The sequence below is a fragment of the Patella vulgata genome, chromosome 1, assembly GCF_932274485.2.
Source record: "Patella vulgata chromosome 1, xgPatVulg1.2, whole genome shotgun sequence".
NCBI classification, from domain to species: Eukaryota; Metazoa; Mollusca; class Gastropoda; family Patellidae; genus Patella; species Patella vulgata.
In genome coordinates, this window is record NC_065879.2 from 28,712,887 (window position 1) to 28,739,607 (window position 26,721).

Genomic DNA, 26,721 nt, shown 5'->3' on the forward strand with positions numbered 1-26,721 from the left:
AAGAAACAAAGCTAGAGATATTTAAGTCCTGAAAATTGTATATTGAAGGGAGAAAGTGGTAGTTGACCACAACAAGATTGAACATACAATATTAAATTGAACAACTCACTTCTTCTTGGTATAGGTCTCTACTCTAATATATATATACAATAATTACTAACACCAACAGTATCTAAGAAATAACTTACCAGAAAACTGTCCTTCAGTATGTCCTGCTGCCTGCCTGTGATCAACTACCGCCTTCTCCCCTAAATATACAAGTAACTATGCTCTAATTCTATTTGGTAATAAATTACTGTAAGCATTAGCAGCACCACAGGGAGGACTGGGAGAATTGATAAGATCAAAAAATAAAACCTGCTTATCAATATCACACTATCTAGCAAAAACATTTGAATAGATGTGGGTGGAATTAGTTCTTGTTGGATTTTTTGTCTCCCTTTCATTTCGAAGCTTTGATATTTTAAAGCAAAAAAAAAAAAATTATGTCTGAAGTCTGAATCCACTGTGAGCCCCCACCCTCACACCCAGCTGCTGGTTTACTCACAGCCGTAAGCATCTCTAGCATTATAATTGTCAATACGGTTTTTGGGACCTTTGATCATGCATTGTCCTCTCCACTGACTATTAGAATATATGATTATATTTCTGTAAGAATATATGATCATATTTCTAATGTTTCAACAGCTGTCTATGATGAAATATCTATTGGCTCTTATATGTACATTTACTATTATAACTATCCTATCACTGTAGTTCCTATCTGAAATGAAATAATTTTTGTAATTAATTCAGTATGCTTGTACTTTTAAAAAGGAAAATATTGTTGTAATTAGTAAGTGATGGCTGTTAGCAAATGTATAATATTAATGAGTATCAAAACTATGTGTATAGCCTACTTAGTTTAGAAAGACGAAATTCCCAAGTTTGTATTATTTTTGCTGATATGCCACATTTTTGAGATGAATAGAGAAATTTGATGCTTTCCATTTCATTGGTTCGTTAATTGAACATTTCTCTGGGAAATTTACATGAAACATACATTATTGGATATAGTAGAGATATTATAATAATTTCTCTCATGATTGTTTTAAAGGTACTGTCTCTGTTAATTCACAATAATATCACTTTTAAGTTATATACTAGGTCTGAGTTTTGCCTCAGAAAACTGTATTGGGATATTTTGTATTATTTCTACTCACCCGACAGTATTTAATCACATCAAGCCTTGTGTTACTTCACATCCCTTTTGTTCATTTATGAATATTTTTATACTTAGAAAATACACATAGCTCGGTTAAAATACAAAATATAAAAAAATGTTCATTTATTCATTGTGTAATTTTGAGATATTGCAATTGTATTAGAATTTCGTATTTTATTAAAGTTATGGGCATTTATTTTGTAGTTTGAAAATTGACAGATAATGAATAATTATTTTAATTGTAACCAGTGGACATTTTTTATTTAATACTGCAAATAAAATAACTAGATTATTGGTGGCATTGTAAATTTGTTTATTTGTGATAAGTTTTGGTAATCAGTACCTTCTACGGTGATTAAATGTTGTATGTTGTAGAGTCTGAGTGATTTCTTACCAAGCCCATCCTGCTGTAAACTTGCTATAAACAATAACACGTGAACCACTTGAGAAGTGCTTTTTTGGGTATATAGGTCCAAAGCGGTGAGAATATGCATTCACTTGATACATTCACTCCATTGGTTTGACATTTCCTTCTCTGTTCGGATAAGCTGGTGATTTGGCGACAAACAGTATCTGGTCAGCTCTATTTTTGAAATACTGCCCGGCTGCATTTCCGGCAGTCTACTTTTCAAATTTTCGGGGGCTCTGTTGAGGTTCGCAAGTCCATTCATTTGACACTTTCCTCTCTGGGGTCGGATAGACTAGTGATCAGACGACAGACGGTATCTGATCAGCTCTATTTATCTCGACAATCGGTGCCTAAATACTGTCAGACAGCATTTCTGACAGTCTATTTTTCAAAATTTTCTGGGGGAGGTCCCCCATACCCTCCGTAACGATTCCCTACTTTGGCGCTCGTGAGTGGGCTTTGTCGAGGTTCGGTCATTTGACACTTTATCTCAACGATCAGTGCCTGAAATACTGCCAGGCTGCATTTCCGGCAGCCTGTTTTTCTAAAATTTCTGGGGGGGCCTCCCCTACCCGTAGTTGAAGCTCGTGCCTTTGCCCCCTTAACCTTGGACTTTGCCCCAGCTTTGCCCCTCCAACCACCGGCGGCTGGCACCGCCACTGCCTCCAGTACACCTTTAGTCAGTCAGAATGTCTCCAGAAATACAGATTTTACATTTTTTGATTTCCAAATGTCAGGGGATCTTTAACATGCTGCCAATAGTATACAGGTGACCTCTTTTTTTTTATCCCATCCGAACAACACCATGGACAAGAAAAAAGCAGAATAGAAATTAATATCCCATCTTATTTTAATCTGAATCATTCAGACCATTTCCCTGCCATGTATTTGAATGTTTACTCTGTTTTGAGTCTTTTTTGAAGAAGTCAAAACCATATTTACATGTCAATTTTGTTTGTTTCAGGTGGTGTAAATATATTAGATGCTGTTAAGATAGAAGAATCGTTAGGAGTGACGCGTGTAGAAGGTATTTGTTATGATAGACCAAAATTTGATGGAGGACCAAGAGATGAAACTAATCCAGATACTGCCTGGAGGATAGATGAAAATACAGATATCAGTATAGGATTACCTGATGCTTTTCAAAGTATGAAATCTTATATTAATATTACAAATTATATAGGAAATAACATTCTTGTGCAGGCCCATCCCAAACCATGGTCTTAATATCATAATAATATTGTCATGTTCAATAATGTAGGCTACTTAATCCTTGTACTACTATGTCAGGATTCTGTCAACATTCCATTATTCACAGATAATTAACCCCATCAGTTATTCACAGATAATTAACCCTGTCAAGATTCTCTTCCCCACAGACAGTTAACTCTGTCAGAATTTATTTAACCTCTGACAGTTAACCCTGTCACTTTTCTGTTACCCATGGACAGTAAAAGTTAACCCTGTCAAAATTATGTTAACCACTGACAGATAACCCTGTCAGGATTCTGTTATTCAGAGTTAATTAACCCTGTCAGGATTCCGTTATTAACAGATAATTAACCCTGTCAGGATTCCGTTACCTACTTACAGTTAACCCTGTCAGGATTCTGTAATCCACAGACATTAAAACCATGTGCAGATTCCATTATCCACTGTCAACCCTGTCAGAATTGAGTTCCAACACATACAGTTAGCATGTCATGATTGCATTCCAATGCATACAATTAACACTGTCAGGATAGAGTTTCAATACAATTACCCCTTACTGTTTACAAAATTTTTTACGTATAAGTTATATAGATGTAAGAAATATTGATGTGATAACACATAGTGATTACCAGTATATATCTATTTTTATGTGTGGATGTAAAATTTCTAACAGTGGTAGGATTTAATCAAATTGGCAGTTTTAATTTTTCCCAGTTCAAAGAGATTGTGTTCCTTTAAATTCTGAAATTGCCTTCTGTTGACCATAGATACAGGGTAAAACAAATACAGTGTTGGTTGATCTTGATGAAATATAAACCCAGCTGTTCTAAACGATTATATACTTCTAGATATATGTTAAACAAAGCTGATGTTTCACCAAACACTACATGGGAAACATAAATAGAAATGATTATATTTCCAGTACCCAAAAACTGAAAGTAAAAAAAAATCATTTTATTGTTTCAATCGTTATATCAAATTCAATTAAATCATAAAGACTTTTGTTCTTGAAACTTTTCCTTGTTGGATTTGCATATAGTGGGAGAGAGAAATGAGGGTAAACTAGGTAATTTTGGGACTAACATATCATTCAATTCTGTTTCAATAATTTGCTTGCGCATAAGGGTAATTAGCTATGGGAGGCAACCAGAAGCCACAAAGTTGAGCAAATGACCCTACTTCTTTGTCCATGTCACATGACTCATTGACAGACCTTATGATCCAAAGTGCATGCATTAGACCATTTGACCACCAAATTCCCGCTATTTAACATTGAGGTTTGTGATGTACAATGTGACTATGAAACCTGGTCTGCTGAATATGGATGCATTCTTAATCTAATATAATAGTTGGGGAAATTTTTGTCATATTTTCTATATATTGCAAAAATGTCTTATTATGTTTCAGAGGGATTTCCTACTGATTTTTCTATTCTTGCTACAATCCGACCTGATGAGGGAGTGAAAGGAAAATTATTTTCAATTTTAAAAGATTCAACAGGAGATGAAATTATGTCTCTCAGTGTTGGTAAAAAACCTAAATTTAGTTATGCAGGTGGTGATATAAATCCAGGCAGATCTTCACCAGTTTTACCAATAGGAGTGAATGATGGACTGTAAGTATCAAAAAATATGCCTTTAAATTTAGTTATTTTGACCACAAATTTGGAAATTAGGTTCTTAAATAGCGGTATGGATATAATATGATAGTTAATTTTGGTAAGGTGTTCAAATAACATATGTCAAATATCTTCTAAACAAAACTGTCTGCTCTTAAATGTTCTTGAAATAATGGAATGGGCTTTTAAAGATGGGTTCCCGCGTAGGAACTGGGTGATTTAATGGTATATATGGACCAAAAACATATTCAAACTAATTAATTTGTCATAATTATGCTTCAAATCCTTCTCAAACATTGCGAAGGAATGCCCTGCTATTAAAATTCAATCAAACCAGGTCATGTTTACGTCACGTCTTGGGAGTCAGAGGAGAATTCATTGCATACATAAGACGATGTTGTCTTTAATCGCTTACTATTTATTACAAATATCGAATCCTAATTAAATTCTCGGATTTTCCACTACCCGCGTCTTTTTCCGTCATTTTTATCTCAGAAAGTATTGTACGTCTAACTCTTTATAAAGTTTATCAACTTGTACATCAAGCGCTCAATGTTCGCTCGTGACCTTTGACATCACGCGTGCAGAAGTTCCTAATCGTTGGGCTGTTGATTAGGGGAACCCTTACATTTTTGTTCTGTATACGCTCCATGAGTGTTTTTCGGGGAATCCAGTATTTTTCTAGTAAGATTGGATATCTCTACTTTCCATATATACCAAAATTGCCATACTTTTATTGTAAATAACCAACCGATAAATACTTTTCTGGGAACCCATCTTTAATATCTTGTCATTGAAATATGTCTTTTATTTTAAGACAAATATATGGTCATTTTTATTTGTATGTTAATGTATACAATGCAAAGTATCAGAATTTTGCCTGAACAGCAAATCTGCTTGGATTTCTAGTTGTCAAGGGGACTTTTGTGTTACCACATCTGCAAGAACAAGGTTGAGCCTAGGTTTCTTTTGTACCATCCGAACAACTACTGTCTGAGCAATTTTTTAAAAATCATATATTTTTTTTATGAATTTGCAAAAGATTTTTAAAAAAGCATGTATTGTTTATTTTTTCCAGATGGCACCGAATAGCTTTAAGCGTTAAAGGTAAAAAGGTCTCTTTAGTGCATAATTGTGAAGAGAAATTTTCCTATACCTTAAACAGTTCTTCATCTTCCAGAATGCCAAAAAGTGGCATCATGTTCCTTGGAAGCAGTGATTTTGATGAATTTTCATTCACTGTAAGTTATATAGTGTATTGTTAAATAGTTATTTAAAATAGATCGTAACTACATGTCCACATTTAGATGTTCTTAGGATTTTTCAGATTTGTTCAAATGATGATTGATCAGCCTCATAGAGAGCAGGAACAACTGGAATTTTGTCTTTCTTTTAGAGTACCACATTAATTTCAATTGACTACGTATGTAGATCACAATAGAAAGATGTGTATATATGTACAATAGGTTGTAGACAGGATATTTGTCAATTTATTTATGGATTAATATTTAATAAAGTACAGTCCTGGATTTCACACTGTATCCTTGGACACATGTATGTAAGCAAATTGATGTCGAACATTTTAGCTAGAAGTAGATATATAATGAGCCATTTTGAAAACATCACACAAATTGTTGAACTGGATAGTGTTATTCAGATAAATAAGTTTGGGCCTATTGTTGATATATAAGATTTGACAACCCAATTATAGTCACAGTTATTCAGACACTATTGCAAATGCCAGATTGAAAACTTGTTACCAATGATAGGAATGCAACTATCACAGTGGTTCAGATAGCTACAGGAATAAGATAAAGCTGTCATCAAATTTAATTTGCATTGATTATTTACATCAGTCAATATCAGTAAAACTCTGATTCTTGTATACAAAAAGGGTATCATAATTTCAGCGCACAGAATTAATCGATTTTGTTCACAAAGATATATCTGGGATATCTTTAGCTGATTACCAGGCATAAATTGAACTTTTTATCAATGCTACAACAAATTTTGCCGACTATTTACCCCCACTGTAAATAAATAACATGTATTTGCCCTTTTTCCATACATTGATGCCAAAGGCCTAAATTATGTTATTATTTCAGGGAGATGTACAAGATTTATATGTTTTACCAGATCCAGGAGCAGCTTTTGATCATTGTGAATATTATAACCCTTCTTGTGATATGGCATTTCCTTCATTTAACATGTCTGGTGGAGGTTTTGGAGCAGGTGGTGGATTTGAAATGGGAGGTGGAGCAGGTGGTGGTGGTGGATTTGAATTTGGAGGAGAAGGAGGTGGATTTGAAATGGAAGGAGGATCAATGGGAGGTGGTGGAGGAGGTGGATTTGGAATGGGAGGTGGTGGAGGAGGTGGATTTGGAATGGGAGGTGGTGGAGGAGGAGGAGGAGCAGTAAGAGTAAGTTAAATTATAACAAATAAGTTTCCAAACTTTGTCTCCTTGAAAATGGATATTTACATTCACCTTGCAGCATTTTGTTGGAACAAACTAATAACAACACTATAATGAAATAAGATTTTTTCCATCAATCTGAATGCAAACAAATTATTCTATTGTTCTGAAAATTATTTACAGAGCTCAAAATAGCAATTAAAAATTGAAAATGAAAACATACTGCTGTTACCCAAAAATCGTGAATATCTTCTTTAACAATTTCATTACATGATTCCCAGTCACAGGCTTATCACACACTACTTAAATGTTCAGTGTAACTATAATAGAAATGAGCACAGGAGGCTAATGACCACAGAGACCAGGGTTAAGATGGCTTAATCTGCTGGGTCAATCTCCTCAAGCTTTCAAATGATATAGTGTAAATGCATAAGCATAGGAAATTATTTTTTTTGCTAAAACATCGGAGAATGAGAATATATATCATAGAAATATATTTGTAAAATGAAATTGCTTGTGGTTTACATTTTGAATACTATAATACTTAAGACTTCGCACAATAACTTTTGTGGAAAACTCGTTTTACTTATTGATTGGATTATTTGAACTTAAGTGTGTTTGTTGTTTTGACAGGGATTTGGTGAAGTAATATCCACAGATTTAGCCTACAGATTTGTAAGTATATTGACAGCTACTTTATCTTTTTTTTGCCCAGGGCTACAGACTAAACAGAAGTTATAAAATATGCTAATAGTGTTCTTAAAGTTGTTAATTCCTAACTGAATTTTTTCAGACAATATAGAAATTTTCACAGGTTACTCAATTCAAAATTGATTGTTTATCATTTAATTATGAAAAGATCAACAGATCAATACTCAGTCCGTCATATCTTTGTAAATACGGAATTAAATCATTTCTATGCTGATATTCCTTTTAGAGAGCTTCCACAATGTTGTAATTTACAACTGATTCCAAATTGATAATCAGTGGCTTTAATCATTAGGCCCAATTCAGTTTAGCATCTGCATTGACCTTTCTTACCATAGTTAGTCCATAGATCATACTCTTACTTCAGTTGCCTTTCTTTCTTAGCGGGGGTTGGATGGCCGAATGGTTTGCACACGCACGCTGTATCATAAGGTCTGTCATTGAGTCAACTGGTGTTGTTTTGATTCCCCGGTTGTTCGTGACAAGGAGTAGGGTCCCCTGTCCAACCTCATGGGTTTTCTCCGGGTCCTCTGTTTTCCTCCCACTACTAAAGACCCCTGTGCGAAAGCGAATTATTGAAATAAAATTGTACCATATGTTAGTCCCGAAATGACCTAGTTTGTGTTGAGTGGACGCCCTATAATGTAAATATAAAAATTTCAAATTGGTGACTTCACAGTTTAAAAACCACAATCCCTCTAGTTATAGCCGTAAGTGTTGTATCAAAAACAAAATTCTTTGTTACACCAAACAGATATTGTTTTCTTGATTCTTTCATCCATGTTCATTAGCCCAGTCAGAGCAGAATAGTAGGACGTTAAACCCCATTTCATTCCATTCATTCCATTTGAATCGTTCATGTAGCTAAAAGAATGTATGCATATGTCATTGTTACGTCACATGAATAAGATATATGACTTTGTATGTGTTTGATATTGTAAATAATATCGTTATTGTTTTGAATTGTTTCAGGGCCCCCCTGGACCACCTGGACCTCGAGGTCCTCCAGGTCCACCTGGACCTAAGGGAGGTCAGGTAAGAAAATATTTTATTTACAAAGATTATGAAACCCTTAAAATTAATTTTAGCAATCATGATATTTGGGCAGATATACTGTCAATGTGTGCAATACATGAATTTGGAAGCCTGTACACCACTCTATTGCCACAACTTAAGTATGATAACTATTTAAAGATTTTGATTGTTATTGACATTATTTTTTATCTGCTTCAGTTATTAGCTTAGAATTATGACTTCAAGAAATCAGATTGTACAAACATTTATGTGAAATACATATTATCAAACCAGGCTAAGTATTATTTAGCACAAATTTAATAATGTTTCCTAGAAAGTAACATGTAGTATGTATTTTTAGGGTATTCCTGGTCGTGATGGTAGTCATGGTGCTAATGGATTACCTGGACCACCTGGACATGTTTTTGTTATTCCAGTAAGTTGACTTTTTTTATTTAACCTATAAGTTGCCTGAGATTTTATTGATAAGTATAATGTTTATTTATATATCAACTGACATCAATATTATAGTTCTCTTTCTGCCAAAGAATACCCAAAAACAAAGGGCTAGTAACCAGAATATCCCAGGTTCGTTTCTGTGAACGTCTCTCAGGATTTGCCTGTCTGGTTTCCAGCATCAAAATAACAGTAGGTGATAATGCTGTTGTCAAAGCAAATTTCCTTTCATGGCAAACTGAAACTGTACCAGCTGCAGAAATGTAAGACATTAATTATCGTTTTATACTTCCACTTTAAAAAAATTAATTTACACCGTAAAAGTTAGATAATTGAATATTACAGAACTCATTCTACCATTTTCTGTTATTGATAATAATTTGTTTTATTGTGTTTTAGTTGAACAATGATCAGAAGGCTGGTGCTAGTCAAGCTCAAGCATTCCGTACCATGCTCAGTCAACATATGGTAAGATTAAATTTTGGTATTTTACATTTCTCTGATCCCTGAATATCCTACATATTTTTAAATATGATTTTAAACTTACATGTTTACTTAAGGTTTTAAACATTCTGTTACATAAGGATAGGCCTAAAATATATATTTTGATATGGTAAGCCTAGAATATAAGATATGGAATATGGACTAAATTCTGTTATAAACTAAAACGTTTTATATATTTTAAGACTAATAGATTTCACTTAAAAATATGTAACTTCCTGCAATGTTAAGTGTCAAATTTTCCCTTAAAATAAAGCTGCCTTAACTTTTAAGAGTTTAGTCTTTTAGTGGTATTCAAAGGCCAGTTCAAGTGAGAAAAATCAACTTAACTTTAAGTGACCTATCGGAGGTACCTTAAAGTTATGTGAGATTATAATGACTTCTTTTAACCAGAGTACACAATGTAGTAGCAGGCCCGTAATGGCGATTTTAAAAGTTAGAGGATTGAGATTGAAACAAAGACCTGTTGCCGAGCGTAGCTGGCCTCAAACCCTTTTTTTTTCAACATGACCTTTGATTTTGTAGTGCCACAATATTGTATAAGGTTGCTACCACCGAGATGGTCAAAGTTTTTTTTCCTGATCATTTATCATGTTTGTATTGCTTAATCACGTTTTCCATGACTGTCATATAATCAAGTTTGATGTGTTAAATTCATTTGTAAAATTTGACATTGTGATGACATTTCATTATAGATTTCAGCAAATATTTATACTGCCGCGAGAAGCAAGGCATGATTTGTTTTTAACAATTCATTTCGATATACATATTTGAAGTTTTGATTGCAACATGTTCTTGTCTTCTTTTGGATAAATTTACAAATATATGATGATGACTGCTGACCAAAGCATGCCAATAATGATTTACAATTAATTTCTTATGTTACCTATTGCGTTTTAATCAGTAGAATTTATTCGGGTAGAAAATAATGCCACATGCATCTTTCGTACAAGCAATGTACTGTCATGACCAGGCCTTTGGGGTTCTAAAGTGTAGACACTGACAAAATTTCTGTGAGTTTCTCAAATGATAGATTGATAAACTTTAAAGCCAAAAAAGCCCTGCTTATTGCTAATATGTTGTTTTCTATTCATTATACATTGTTAAAATAAAGTTTACAATATCCATCATTATACTACCACTATTCTATAACTGCTATTGTAATCTGTTGTTTTTGAAAAGATCTATGCAAACAACTGTTCCGGCAACGAATGCATACTATCATAATTTATCATAAATTATAGTCATACTATTTTCATGCATTACAATATAATATTTTGACAAACATTTTACTAGTAATGACAACTAAGATTTTAATAGAGTATAGTGGTGTCTTAAGGGGACATAACTTGCGTGTGACGTGAGTGATACATGACTTTTGGCAGTGGAGGTTATTCCATAAGTTGAAAATTCATGCTTTTTGGCTAATGTGGTATTCAGTATTTTAAGTGTGCAGTTAAGTTTTTCACATAGCCAAGTATATGTAAAATATACACTTGGTTAAGTGGTAAAATTAAGTATTTTTACTGAACTTTAAGAAAACCTTTGAATACAGACACTGGTCTGTTTTTGTCTTAGTCAGTCTGATCTGGAAATGGAGATGGTACAAAGAATGTTCTAGTCATACACCCCCAGTATCTGAAGGGATAAATACAATGATAAAACCTTATTCTGTCAACAAAACCTAATTAGCCTTTTATGTTGAAGTCTTTCATAATCTGTTCTTGTTAAATCAGAACAACTGTTGATTTATGATAGCTTTAAGTAATGTTTGTATGAAATATATTTTATAGCTGGCCATGAGAGGAGCTCCAGGAGCTATGGGTATGACTGGTCTTCCTGGTAGATCAGTAAGTATATTTCAACTTATCTAATATTTTAAAGAGTAAATCCATTCAAATTTACATTTACTAGCTAAAATTGATACATATTTTCCTAATCTGTAAACTCTAATTTACTGATAATTACTTAAAGATTTTAGTAAAAAAAATACAGTCATTATTTTTGAAATTGTCAAAATAAACTGGAAAAATAAGTAATGGTTTTTAAATAGTTTCGTTTAAAATATTTTATTTGTGAGGAGTCTGATAAATATTTATTTGTTTTAAAGGGAGCTAGCGGTATTGATGGTGGTAAGGGAGACAATGGAAACCCTGGTGAACAGGTGAGTTCTTAAAACTTCTTACCAATATGCATGTATTCCAACATGGGTTGAGACAGTCATTAGTCTTTGTTCAGATGAAATCACATAACAATTTTCTAACCAGTTATAGATTATTCAGATATTCCTTGTCATTTTATTTAGAATTATTACTGGCATTCATTTTTTTTTATTGAAGCATCATAGGAAAAAATTTAAATGTGATGATAATAATATGGATGTGATTAACTATTTTGTACAAAATAGAATATAATAGATACAAGCTGGTGATATGTATTGTGAATTTGTTCTTTTCATTCTGTGGGCTGCTGGATTGCACTGTCTTTTAAATATGGTTGCTTAATATTTCTCTATTTGATTAAAATGTATATTTATATTTTAGGGTCCAATTGGTCCTATTGGAATGCCTGGTTTACCAGGACCTTCTGGTAAAAGAGTAAGTCTATTTATTGTTATATATATATGAGTGAAATATAATATTATTGCTTATTTTTTATAATCAATTGAAAATCTTTTTATTTTGTTCACTTTTAATTTTTTGTTACTGGCCATCACCAGATTCTGGATGTTTTTTTCTGTGTTTATATGCAATGACATTTGAATCAGAGTTATAAATGTACTTTTTAAAGGGTCGCTCTGGTTCCGATGGAGATCGAGGTCCAGTTGGTGAACCTGGAGGTAAGGTAAGTATTTTATTATTTTTAGAATTACTTATACTAGATTAAAAACAGTGAAGGTATCAATAAGTGATGATTATCAATGTTATTGTTTAAAAACTATTTTTATTTATATAGCCGTTTTTCTTATTACAGAAATATAACTTTTTAAAAATGTACAGTAGTTTGTACATTCAGTACTCATGAATAAAAAGATATTATCAGGTAAAAGAATATAATATGTATTTCAGGGTTTACCTGGTTTCCCCGGTATGCCCGGTTTACCTGGTGAAAAAGGACACAGGGTAAGAATTGTTTTTATATCAGTAATATTCTTGGGAACATGTTATTTGAGTTATTAAAGTATAAGAGTTGAGTAGACTAATAAATACTGCCATACAAACAAGTTAGTTTCTATACATATAAATAAGTATTGTTATCTGCAGAAATTAAATTACAAACTATTCCAGGATTTTTGATATAATTTTTTAACAAGACAACAAACCATAAACGTTTAAATAAAAGTCCAATAAGTGTACAGGTACTATTTAACCAAAAAATCTTGCATGAAGATTGGGCTGGATTTTATGGAAATGATTTCTTAATTCTTAATACCTTTATAAACACAGATGCAGAAAGATGGTGTCATGAACTCATTAGAAGATAATGTAAACTTCCGATGACCAACATTTAAGCTAGTATTGATCTATTAGAATAATATTTAGAATGATATGATTTACATTTTTTCTGACTGATTTTCCCTTATTTGTTATTTGATTTAATTGTGTCCTTTTTTAAGGGCTTTTCTGGTCAACCTGGAGAAGTTGGTCCACCAGGTCATGATGGTGAACAGGTAAATATTTGAATATATACAATATCCATTTTGTTGTGGAGTTTATAAATATGTATGTTCTAATTATATGACATATTCTCTATTTATAAGTTGTTGAGTTTAAAAATATCTATGTTCTATTTATAAAACTTGTATTTTCTATTTACTTGTTGAGTTTATCAAAATATATGCTCTGTAACTTGATGTTATAATCATTGATGCTCTATTGGTATGCTTTTGTGATTTTAAACATCTATGTTTTGTTAAGGGCGATGCTGGTGAACCAGGACCAATGGGAGCTCCTGGTGAGATGGGATTGAGAGGCTTTATGGGACCAAGAGGAAGAGTTGGTGCTGTCGGACCACCAGTTAGTAAACCTTCTGATATTTGTTCATTTTAGTATGCCTGCATTTAGTGAGGACTTGTTGTCATTACTTTTGTCTACGAATTGGGTCATCATAAGTTGCAAACCTCGGTTGACTTTGAGTTTTCCAAATCATTTTTTAACACTGCCAAATTGTTCGTTGGGGCATAAAGAGGAAAAGAAGCCCATCGCAATTCAGAAATTTTGAAGGTTTGCCCTATTTATGTTTTGTATGTCAGATGAATTCACTGGATTTTGTTATAACCTGATTTTATATAACTGTCATAGACGACTGTAATAGCAATAATTAACCATTACCTGAGAAGTAATGACATCTATATATTATGGCTCTAACAAGCAAGATACTTAGTTGGTATTTATAGTTTGGATTCCGTGATAACTTATCATTTATTGTTCTGAAGTACCTTTACCAAAAAAACATTGAGATACAATGTCATTTGTGGCAATTTTGCTCTGGTAAATACTGTCAAACCGTACTAATTAGCCTACAATTTTAACTAATTACCATGGATTATTTTATTGGTGTTGAGGGGGTGTAAATTTTGATGATACTTCTGATTTTCTGCTGTGTATTTGTTCTTGTTATGTTATAGAACTGGCATTAATTTCATGTTCACATTTAATTTTTGTTTTATTCATATTATGTATAGTCAGTAAAAATAGTAAAGATATGTATTATATTTTACAGGGTATGCCAGGATCAGAAGGTCCAGAAGGACCCAAAGGAAACCGGGTAAGTACATATTCACATATCTTTTAATTGTATCTCAAGAAAAAGAACAAATTTTATGGTATATTTCTATATTAAACAAATAAAAAACTTTGTTTTACTGTCTAAGATAATATATAATGCGTAGTAGATATCTCAAGGATTGGAACAAGATGTAGAAGTTTGTATTTCCATTTGTTTTTGCTAATTATCAACACAATGTAATAATTCCACTGCCATTTTGGCTTGGTTCAGTATGTGTGCATCTAATTACTTTTATCAGCTCATCTTCAACAAAATTGACCAAATTACCTTGATTGCTGTAATTTGAACACTTGTTACCTCGTGTGGGTGAACAGGATGTGATTACAGTATTTTGCCGATACCGTTTTTTTAGGACTTCGAATCTTGTCTAATGGTTTGGATTGTTAGTACTTGGTTTTATTTAACTTGTTTTTGCAAACACACCCATTTTATGAAGCAAATATAGTACTAGATAAGCTGAATACTACCAGCTAGTAATTGTATAGTTTTAAAGATACATTATGGGAGATTCGATAACGAGTTGGCAGTTCGCACTATAATAGTTAAAAACTAGATAATGTAAAGGGAATATCCTGAAAATTTCAGACAAATTGCTTCACTCTAAGCCGAGAAAACTTTATTTTAAAATCACTGTAGCCTCGATTATCACGATAATTAACAAAGTCTCTATTATCCATTTTTTTCGGTTAATCATCAATGGACATTGAACAGTATATCAGATTCAAATCTAATTAAAATTGGAAAAATAAGATGGCATCGAGAGTTGGTTATGGTTTTTTCGTGTTAATAAATGTCTAATTAATAGTTTATATAACATTTAAGGCCTAAAGAAAGACCTGCAATTAGCAGATTTAGCTCTTGCATAATGTGTGTTTAAATAAACTGAGCATATAAGATGAATATAACATGTATACTAATAACTGTATGATTTTAAATAACTTGGGCAAATAAGATGAATATTACATGCTAGCAATTATATAATTTTAGGGAAATGTTGGAGCCCCTGGTGCACCTGGCCAAGCTGGCAATGCTGGAGCTACTGTAAGTATATAAGTATATATTATACAAATACATAATAAAGCTTAAGTGGGGCTTTTGTCGACTTTTCAACTCAAAGCAACTAGTTCCAGTAAGTTGCAAGTGTGCTTATGTCCATCACATTAGCAACTGAGGACAACTAAGAGCAACTGACTTCGGAGCGCTCATGTCAACTTGGAACTTATAACGATTACACTTTACACGTGACTGTTAATTTATTCATAACGTGATCAACAAAATGGCGAATATTTTAGACGAAGCACCCCAAAGACATGGTCAGTCTTGCCACAATTCTATTGATACATTATTGTCGCCATCAGCAACATTTGAAAAGTGAGTGTTGACTGCAACTAGTTGCCGCTAGTTGAAGCGAGTTCCAGACAGTTAAACATGGACAACTGACTGCAATTAGGTACTTTGGGTTGTAAAAGGTGCTGAGGTCAACCTTTTTTAGTTGCGTTCAATTGAAGCTAGTTGCCGAATAGCCAGTTGCTCTCAGTTGTAAGGTTGACATAAAGCCCCCTTTAGATGTTGGTGATAGATATTTAGATTGTAAGAAAATATTAATTGGTGGCTAAACTATTTAGAAAGAAAATTCTTTTGTCTTTTTTTAGAAGGGGGGTTGGGTAGCCGAATGGTTAGCGCGTGCGCATTGTATCATAAGGCCTGTCATTGAGTCAACTGGTGTGGTTTCGATTCCCTGGTAGTACGTGACAAGAAGTAGGGTTGCCTGTCCAACCTTGTGGGTTTTCTCCGAGTCCTCCGGATTCCTCCCACTGTTAAATTGAACCATATGTTAGTCCCAAAATGACCTGGTTTGTGTCAAGTGGAAGTTAAACCCCATTTCTCTCTCTCTCTTTTTTTGAAAATAATCTTACTTTACAATATATTTCATTCTAATAAATATTTTGAATATAATTTTTTCAGGGACCCCCCGGACCTGTGGGGCCACTCGGTCCTCCAGGCATTCCTGGTGCTGCCGGTAAACCTGGATTACCCGGTTTACCTGGCCCCGTCGGACCAGTAGTAAGTAAACAATCACATTTTTTTTTTACTTTTCAATATTTTTAAATGTAAAACATTTTTATACACCCACATTGAAATGTGGTCATACATTGTTTATTAAATTATGCACATTTATGTCACTGCTGTTGTAAGATGTGTATGAATACATTGTACCTATGAATCAGTGAAGAAACAGAAGAGAGAGATCACATAAATATTTATCTTCTATATGAGTTTATAAAGTATACTGATTTTATTAGTTGAATATTTGATAGTGTAGGATTTATTATTTCTACAAATTGTGATGTCCAGCTTTTTCTTTCTTTGAATATATAAAGTATACGTACCATTTTATAACTTGAATATTTTATATTAAAGAGTTTACTATAAATAAATTGTACTACAGGGTTTATCTGTTTTATTATTGTACCTTAAGCCTTTAGGTTTATCTGTTGTACATTAAGGTTTATCTTTTTTACCTTTAAGGTTTATCATTTTGATTATTTTATTGTAGGGTTTATCTGGTACTCCTGGTGAACCTGGACTCAAGGGTGATAACGTAAGTTTTATCACTTCCTAATGTCATTTCATCTTTCCTTTTAATAGTTTATTATAACTAACATGTTATAATTTTGTTACACTATTTATTAAAACATATGCATCTAATTCATGAACAAACTTTTAATTCCTAAAGATTTTAAAGTTAAATGATTTTATGATTGAGATGATAATTAACAAAAAAAAAGAAACCAGTGTTCATTTCAAATCAATTTGATGAAATTAAATAAACAACAATAATTGTACATAATCATGTAGGCTAATGTGATTACTTTATTTTGAACAGGGACCTCGAGGTGTAAATGGTTTGGTAGGATATCCTGGTTCTCGTGGTGTTAAGGTAAATCTAGTATTTTTTATTCATTGTATTTGTAACAGTTGGAATAATCACTTTATGATATACTGGTAAACAATTGTATTGTTAATAAATTTAATGATTAATAATGAGACATTTTTGTTTTCTCAGTCTTAATGAAATAATGATTATTTGAAATTTAATTTTTTTTACCAGGGTGATTCCGGTTCTAGAGGCTTAATGGGAGATAAAGGTGATAAGGTAGAGTATATATCTACTAGTTTTAATATTATTTGAAAAGATATCAGAGTTGATGAAAATTTTTACACAGATGATACAAGGTTGATACACAGATGTTACGTATAAAGCGTGTGAAATAGTTAAGAAAAATCAGAGTTGATGCTTCTTGTCCAAGGGTGGTTTTGTCTGTCTGCCCCAGCTCCATCTGATCTGTTTTTTGATTTACAAACATTATTCATATTACTGACACAGAAAAGCCTATAGAATCGTATCAATTTCAGGTTATCACTTTTAGAATTATGGCTCTTGTTCACTTTCTTAAAAATTTGTGAATGTTCTACTATAGTGTCAAAAGTTATTGCTTGGTTGGCTTAAAATTGATACTTATTGTTTAAAGTGGTGAAATACAAAATAGTCACTTTGTCAAATCTTGTGAATGTTCAAATTTTCCTCAATTACTTTTAGATGTTTTATTAAAATTTATATATTTGAAATGATATAAAACATGATAATTATTAATGAATATGTTATTTATAATAAAAGGGTAATCCTGGTCTAGATGGAGAGAGAGGATTTGTTGGATCTAAAGGTGATAAAGGACCTAAAGGTGTTCGAGGTTTACCTGGAATAGAAGGCATTGAAGGACCAAAGGTGAGAGAAAACAGCCAAATTTACAAATAGATATATAAATATACACAGAACTGTTATTATCAGATCTCAGAAACTACAATAGTATCTGTGTTCGAATATTATGAATTGATGGTACTTACTGAAGAGTTTCATGAAGTGATTATAGTGTGTGATTTGATTTCTTACATCATGTGAGTTGATTTACTAGGGATGTTACATCATGTGATTTGATTTACTAGGGATGTTACATCATGTGATTTAACTTCATATGGATTTGATTTACTAGGGATGTTATATATAATTACATTTTGTGATTTGATTTACTAGAGATGGTACATCATGTGAATTGTGTTTAGGACTATTACATAATGTAGGCACATTATGTGATTGCATGATGCTAATTGGCCATATTTATTAAGAAATTAGTACATCATTACTATGAACACTATTGGTGAAGTTTACTAATGAAATACCATGGTAATTGGTGATATTTACAACATAAACTATATCATGCTAATTTACTATATAAACTACATATACATAGATTACTTCATGCCAATAATAGCTATCTAATTGGTTATATTTATTAAGAGTGTTGCATCATATGACATAATAGTGATAACATTGGTTACATCATGTTCATTGATGATATAATTACTAGTAATGCTGCAACATGAGAATTGTTATTACATAAAGTGTCTTGTTTATATTTAATACTGGAGATATAAGTGATATTGCATCATGATGTATTGTATGGTGATTGCATTATATGAATTGATCATATTATGGTGATAGAGATGTTACATAATGTGAATTGGATATATTCACATCAAGAACCATAACATCTTGTGAAATTGTTAGTTTAATGTTGAGATTACTTGATGTGAATCGTTATGTTCATCAGAGATATTAGATCATGTGATTGGCTTATACTGACAATTTAGATTACATCAAGCTGATTACTATCCATGAGGTTTTAATATTGACAATTGAGATTACATCAAGTTAATCGACATCAAATCTAGCTAATTGATTATCATGGTGATGAGATCACACATGTTAATTGGTTATCACATCATGCTAATTGGTTAAAGTTGTTATGTTGTATTTGTAATGAAGATTTACATCCCTTATCAGATAAGTTATTATTATAGGGAATATCGTGTTAGGATGTTCACATTTAAATTCATTGTTATAGATAAAAGAGAGATTTCGTAATAAATTGATAATATTTTCTAGGGAGATTACGGTCCACCTGGTGAAGCTGGTTTGACAGGAGTTCCCGGAGAGAAAGGTCGTATTGGTATTCCTGGTTTCCCTGGTTATCCAGGACCAAGTGGAGAGAAGGTAAAACATTTTTTATTAGATCTGTTTTATTTCCAATTCTATGGAACTGCTGAGTATTGTTATAATATTGTAAACACAGGGATACTACACCATAAATAATAATTAACTAGGAACTCGCATTAAATAATGGAGAAGACAAAAACTCAGACATTTTGTATACCGGGAAGTCACATACCTACACATCTGATATTAATTTTGACATGTTATGATTAAACAAATATCATGTTAAAGATACATTATTCAAGAGCTAAATTTGCCTATTGCAGGTCTTTCTTTAGGCCTTAAATGTTATATAAGTTATCAGTTAGACATTTATTAACATGACAAGACCATAATCAACTCTCGATACCATTGGATGCTCAATATATTCATTTTGCATTATCAATTTTTGAACCATTATAGCAAGAACTGCCAGTTCTTTATCAAAATCTTACATAATGTATCTTTAATATTTGTTTTAAAGAATTCAGAGTTACATTAAGGGGAACCTGTTTACATATCAGTGTTTTGCCTATGATTAAGGCTTTGTTTTCCCAATAAATTCATGCATGAATAAATTTCATAGTTAACAATACCAGTATTTTAAAATGTAGATATGTTTATTTTCTAGGGTGAACGAGGTCGACCTGGTCGTCGAGGTAGAAGAGGTGCTAGAGGTAAAAATGTAAGTATTTGAATAATTATTCAAGTCTATCGAATATGATCTGTTTTTGTCTCATATGAAATATTTACTAAAATAATTGATCGATTTAATTGAATCCAATATTCGAATAGTAAAACCAGTATTTGATGTGATCACCACTAGTACGTATGTAAAGAAGTTTGTTGGTATTGTGTTTTATATTCGATAAGTCAGTATAATAAAATAAAGAACCACTATTGGATATGTCAGTATGATTTCTAACTGTATTTCTATTATATTATCGTACTATGGTTTTGAATGGTGAAGAGTAAGGCAAATTTTTAAGAAAATTTCATGAAGCATTTGAATTGTAAATATGCTATTTAACTTTAAACCATTGTTTTTATAGGGTTTAGTTGGACCAATGGGAGAGAGAGGAGAAATAGGACCAAGAGTAAGTAGTGAGAAAGATTTATGTGTAATATTATTGTAGAATTAAGTGTGAGGTGAGGGTAGACCTATTGGTTTCCATTATTATTTGATATTGAAAACTTTTAAAATTAATGAAATACATTGCTAGATTGTATATGGAATTATATATATTTTATTTTATGCGTAAACTGAAAAATGAAGGCAGTCACTTTTTTAAGCTTCAACCATAATTTATAATAATAATCTTTATTCACAAAAATCTAAGGTCCTTAGATTTTATTTCCCCAAAACTAGACAGTTTCCTTTAGCATTATGGTGTTTTATGGACTAGGAAAATCGGGAATTTTTTCATTTCTAACATTTAACATTAATTAATAATATTGCAACTATATTATTTATACATTTCATTACTAAAAACAATTTACATTTTAAACAAAGAAATAATGGCAATGTATTTTCACTGAATTTACATAATTGTAATGTTACCCTTAAATATACAATAATTCTTTTATTTTAAGTGTTGATGGAAATATGAAATAATGCCTCTTTACATAGCTAAACCTGTAGTCCATAAAGTATGGACACTCAAATAAATCTTGAAATGTTTCTTCTATAACCAGTCTCAATAAGGTTATTCTTGTTTCTTCAAAAAGATTAATCCTTTTTGAAAAACTTGTATAAAAACATTTGTTAGATATGGACAATGTGTGTAATGCATACTTTTTGATTTTACACAGAAATTTGAAAATAAAACTATTTATTTTTATAACAGGGGCAGAATGGAGAACGAGGCAAACAAGGTATACCCGGCCCACCAGGTGTTAAAGGTGATGTGGGTAATCCTGGACCTCCTGGATTTAGTGGTGAAGCTGGTATTCAAGGTCCACCTGGACCACAGGGTAACACTGGACCTCCTGGATCTTCTGTAAGTATTAGAGTATTGCCAAATATTTGTGTCACAGTGCTTATTTTGGTTATAGGGCGGTAAATAACTTTGTTGTTGAAATTGATCATGCTTATCTTAAAATGATCAAAGTACTGTACCTTGACAAGACTTTAAAACCCTTCCCATTCTAAAAGTAAAAATAAAGTAAATGGCCTTTTATTTGTTTTATGTAATGTCTGTGTACTATAAGATAAAAATAAACATGTTAAATTATGTTTAAATTATTTTTTAGGGTTTACCTGGTAAAGATGGTTTACCTGGACCTTCCGGTGATAGAGGTGAAGCTGTAAGTTTTGTTACAATTCTTAATGTGATTTTAATACAATTTTATAAATATGTTTGCAACTGGATACTGTTCATATATAGACATATCAATGTTATTCAATCTGATTAAAATACACATCTATATTTCGTTGTATTGGAAGGTTGTGTCAGAGGTCATACGAGCGGCTTTTGACCCTATGCCATCAGACATTCGTTTAACCAATCAGCGTTGATGTTTCTAGTGGGTTACCCACAGTTCCGTGCACCTCACGCCAAAAACTCGCCTTAACAGACCATTTCATTAGCTAATCCGTCACATTATCCAGAACATGGGTTATATAACAACTCTTCCAGATCCTAGTGTAGAAAAGACAAGTAAAACGAAATTTTGAACTGTAAAAAACGAAACGAAATAGATTGAATGATATTTGTATGGTTTGGGAATTGGACTTGCAACTAGCATCAAACACATTGGTAATATCCGTAAGATGTTTTGAATCCCGGGTTTCGTATAAGTAGTGTATGTATGTAAGAAATTGTTTGGCAATTTGAATTTAAAGAAGAAAAAGGAGACATAAGATGTCAAAATATATAAAATTTCCTAAAGTTGTTCCACAGTATATTAAAATTTGTTAAATTACCTTTTGGTGAAATAAATAGGTAAATATATATTTCAGGGACTACCTGGTAATCCTGGTCAACCTGGTCCTGTGGGTGTCATGGGTCCACCTGTAAGTATTCTCTTAATCTCTGTAATTGCAAAAGTGATTATCAAGCTCACATTATAAAATGTGTCATGTCCTGTCATGTTGGACAAGAAGTGCTGGAGCAGGAGGTTGAATGTGTGCAAGGTCCACTTTTATTGGAGATGTTGTAACGATAATATCAGTATTCTTTTAGATTTGCAAAAAAAAAAAAAAAAAAAAAAAATATGAAGATTTTACCCACAAAATACTTGTGAAGTTTATTATATATTTTACGAGGTAATATACAGTACATTAACTATTAAAGTTTATATTATTATTTTAGGGTCAATCTGGTGAACCTGGTACATCTGGAGAAAGAGGTGCCCCTGGTATTCCTGTAAGTACCTTATTTTGATGATTAATGGAGGCTTTGTTAATCAGTTTCTTTTGACGGGTATTTTTGCTGCTTTTGGACTTGGGGGATATATTGATCTTAAAACAGTTAAAGTTTAGATTGTTATATTAGTAGGCCGTAGTGCCGCTGTCCGGGCAAAATTTCCCTTCATAGCACACTGTATGGCGTATGCCCATCTTGATTAGCGCAGTTCGGAGCAGAACAGTAGGACTTTAAACTCCATTTCATTTCATTTCATTTCTTTGTTAATATCCAAAACCATATTAACTTATAATAATATTAGAATAACTGTATATTTATATGTTACAGGGACAACCAGGTGAAATGGGTTTACCTGGTTCTGAAGGTAAAAGAGGAGAAACTGTAAGTATTATATTTCATCTTTTGTAAAGAAAATAAACACATAAGACACACATTTCTTTTTGAATGTCCAAGATGTATTTCCATAGATGTGGTGGATCAGTGAGTAAGATTCTGGCTCCTTAACCTGGAGGTCGTGGATTTGAGTCCAGTGTTAATTGCCATGAAAGTTCCTCAGGATTCCCTTGTCAGTGGTGCAGGATGGAGGAACTAGCAAGGAACAGTGTCTAGTCGTTCAGATGGGGTCCTTTGTACACGCTTGAGAGGATGTAAAAGAGTCCTGGACAGGTGAATTCGATATAAGAGTATGTCATAGTGCTGCTGTTCAGGCAAAACTTCCCTCAATGTATATTGCATGACGTATGCCTGTCTTTATGAGCCCAGATGGTGCAGAAAAGAAGAACGTTAAATCCCATTTCATTTCCAAGATGTATTTCAAATTATGAAGTATTAAAGAGAACATTCCTATTACCTTGTTTAAACCAACATTTAACAACATTATGGACTGTATATGTATAGCCTAACTGTGATATATTATTTGACTAACCTTCTCAGAGTTTTAAAATACTGCGTATTTGTACATGCAAAATGTATGCAATTATAAGAATCTCTGACTTTTTCATGTGATGTTCTACATTTTATTTAAACTGTGTTGATATACACATCTGATATATATGCTTCAGACATCTGTACTTATGTTTCCCAAGGGAGCAGTTAATATAGCTTTCTGTAATCCATAATGAAAATTGATATATTACTGACAGTATGAAAACATGTGTAGTTGCGGTTTCATTTTACAAATACCAGTAATTCTTACCATATTTATATTTTATAAAAAAAACCAGTTATATACACACAGGACTTATTCTGGTATTTTTAACTGTCAAAAACATGAGTTTTAAATAGTGATAAAATTCTTCTAAATGAATACATATACCGTTATATTGAAATATGATTTATGTTGATTTTTAGAATTATATTCTCACAGCTGGATTTTATGTTGCTAGAAAAAAATACTTTGTTGTGGATGTAGCACACTAAATGACCCCAAAATTGTTATTTTTATATGTTTTATTTCGTGTCCATAATGTCTTATCTTGAAGACATCTAGAAGAAAATTTCAGATCACATTCAAAGCAAAGATTTGAAATATTATATTAATATATTTATTCAGCACAGGAATACAGAAAAGAAATATTTTAATAACACAAAAATGTTATGAAAAAGTAGAATGTTTAGTTGTTCTGCCATAAGTATATGAGCAGTGTATTGCTTTATCCAGATACTAAAAGTTTAGAATTTGTGTCATTTTAGGGTCCTGCCGGTCCGATGGGTGTACCTGGTCCCCCTGGTGCTAGAGGAGGTAATGGTAACACTGGTGATCGAGGTTATCCTGGACCCCCTGTAAGTATTATTTTACTTTGTATATATTTAACAAAATGGATATTTGTTACATGAAAAATATGTCTGTTTGGATATTCTCTCAGAAGACATTTTTCAGAGTTACTTTTTTCGATTTAAATTAAAAAATTTATTAACTTAAATGATTTTTTTTTTTTTATTAACTTAATGATTTGGTTTTTTTTATTAACTTAAATAATTTTTTATTATTAACTTAAATAATTTTTTATTATTAACTTAGATATTTTTGCATTAACTTTTGTATTATTTTTCAAGTAATATTTACCTATTTTTGTAATCTGAAATTATTTTTATTGCATAATTTTTAACAGGGTAAAGATGGTGAGAGAGGTGATCCGGGATCTGTCGGACCTATGGGTCCACCTGTAAGTATTTGAAATGTAACATTATAACATTAGTCTGGGGAAATGGTGGTCATACAGTTTTGGGACCATGAAGATTCATCTGTTATGGGCCCTTTGCAACTAGCAACAGGTCTGGGTTTAACTACAGTTATCTTCTTCAATAGGGTTGTTCCATGAAAAAAAAATGCACTCTTCAAGTTCAATAGGGACTAAATTCCTAAGTCTTAATTCATGGGCCAGGAATATTACCAGAACATTCAGCTATAGTATAGAACTACAATATCCTTTAGTAATAACAGACCGGACACTACAATAGGCTTAAACTTTTTAAACTATGTGCACTAAAGATGCATCTGGGGCCCCTCCAGAATTAGGGGGTCTAATAATAATTTATACACATTTTCTTTTTCTAACACCAATATTATCAGTTTTATTTGAATAAAAAAATTTAAGGAGAACTGTTATATAAAAAAAAAGGTGTAATTGTTTTTGTCAAGCCGATTATCTTTTCTGCTACTTGCTCGATTGAAAAACTATTATGTTTAGTGCAGTAATGATTATACTGCTTAATGTTTAACTAGTAGGACATTTATTTTATTTGTTTCTTTTATTGTTTTAGGGTGAAAAAGGAGCACAAGGAGAAACTGGTGCTAGTGGTCCTATGGGAGCAATGGTAAATATTTGTCTATTTCTAACAGGGAATCAATCATTATAATGTATTGAGATGGATATAAGAGGTGTAAATTAGTATCTGAAAACAAATCATAGTAACAAATATTGTCTCTTAAAGATGGGTTCCCAGAAAAGTATTTATCGGGTGGTTATTTCCAATAAAAGTATGGCAATTTTGGTATATATGGAAAGCAGAGATATCCAATCTTACTAGAAAAATACTGGATTCCCCGAAAAACACTCATGGACAAAAATGTAAGGGTTCCCCTAATCGACAGCCCGACGATTAGGAATTTCTGCACGCATGATGTCAAAGGTCACACGCGAACATTGAGCGCTTGATGTACAAGTTGATAAACTTTATGAAGAGTGAGACGTACAACACTTTCTGAGATAAAAATGACGGTAGTTGATAATCCGAGAATTTACTTAGGATTCGATATTTGTAATAAATAGTAAGCGATTAAAGACAACATCGTCTTATGTATGCAATGAATTATCGTATGACTTCCGAGAGAGGTAAGTCACGTGACATAAACATGACCTGGTTTGATCGAATTTTTATAGCAAGGCATTCCTTGGCAATTACAATGTTTGAGAAGGATTTGAAGCAAAATTATGACAAATTAATTAGTTTGAATATGTTTTAGTCCATATATACCATTAAATCACCCAGTTTGTACGCAGGAATGTATCTTTAATACAGACAGATAGAACTAAAAGATGCTTTTCTCTGTAGATGGGTCAGTGCTAAAATAGTTAGATTTTTTTGTTGAAAACAAAATGTTTGATATTTGATATGTGGTAATTAAATTTGAAAGTGAAAGACATGGAGATAATATCTACAGGTAAATGTATGTGCACTATGTGATAATATTTTAATTATGTTTACAGGGTATATCAGGATTACCTGGTAATCAAGGCAAGCGAGGAGCAAAGGGTGATCAGGTAAGATATATTAAATTCACAATTGAACAAAATAGATGTGATGTGTAAATAGATATATAAATCACCCACCCCACCCCTAGCCTTTGTATTAGTTATTGCAAGGATAAATGAAATAGTGTTCTTTTAAAATAGCTATATTTGATAGTTTTCTTCCACATTAAAAATATTTGTTC

General features: G+C 32.2%; 1 protein-coding gene across 1 annotated transcript in view; it reads left to right on the forward strand.

Moving 5' to 3' along the window:
* LOC126829100 (collagen alpha-1(I) chain) overlaps nt 1–26,721 on the forward strand; it is a 55,185-nt gene that overhangs the window by 14,070 nt on the left and 14,394 nt on the right. The window contains exons 2-35 of the mRNA XM_050558992.2: nt 2,578–2,760; nt 4,233–4,440; nt 5,522–5,684; nt 6,549–6,863; nt 7,491–7,532; nt 8,538–8,600; nt 8,941–9,015; nt 9,435–9,503; nt 11,330–11,386; nt 11,647–11,700; nt 12,080–12,133; nt 12,327–12,380; nt 12,605–12,658; nt 13,153–13,206; nt 13,454–13,552; nt 14,259–14,303; nt 15,312–15,365; nt 16,290–16,388; nt 16,882–16,926; nt 17,212–17,265; nt 17,437–17,481; nt 18,004–18,111; nt 19,330–19,437; nt 20,048–20,101; nt 20,469–20,513; nt 21,264–21,416; nt 21,670–21,723; nt 22,379–22,432; nt 22,731–22,784; nt 23,112–23,165; nt 24,477–24,566; nt 24,896–24,949; nt 25,548–25,601; nt 26,495–26,548. Of these exons, the coding sequence (XP_050414949.1) occupies nt 2,578–2,760; nt 4,233–4,440; nt 5,522–5,684; nt 6,549–6,863; nt 7,491–7,532; nt 8,538–8,600; nt 8,941–9,015; nt 9,435–9,503; nt 11,330–11,386; nt 11,647–11,700; nt 12,080–12,133; nt 12,327–12,380; nt 12,605–12,658; nt 13,153–13,206; nt 13,454–13,552; nt 14,259–14,303; nt 15,312–15,365; nt 16,290–16,388; nt 16,882–16,926; nt 17,212–17,265; nt 17,437–17,481; nt 18,004–18,111; nt 19,330–19,437; nt 20,048–20,101; nt 20,469–20,513; nt 21,264–21,416; nt 21,670–21,723; nt 22,379–22,432; nt 22,731–22,784; nt 23,112–23,165; nt 24,477–24,566; nt 24,896–24,949; nt 25,548–25,601; nt 26,495–26,548 (2,822 nt within the window). The remainder of the gene's footprint in view (nt 1–2,577; nt 2,761–4,232; nt 4,441–5,521; nt 5,685–6,548; nt 6,864–7,490; nt 7,533–8,537; nt 8,601–8,940; nt 9,016–9,434; nt 9,504–11,329; nt 11,387–11,646; nt 11,701–12,079; nt 12,134–12,326; nt 12,381–12,604; nt 12,659–13,152; nt 13,207–13,453; nt 13,553–14,258; nt 14,304–15,311; nt 15,366–16,289; nt 16,389–16,881; nt 16,927–17,211; nt 17,266–17,436; nt 17,482–18,003; nt 18,112–19,329; nt 19,438–20,047; nt 20,102–20,468; nt 20,514–21,263; nt 21,417–21,669; nt 21,724–22,378; nt 22,433–22,730; nt 22,785–23,111; nt 23,166–24,476; nt 24,567–24,895; nt 24,950–25,547; nt 25,602–26,494; nt 26,549–26,721) is intronic.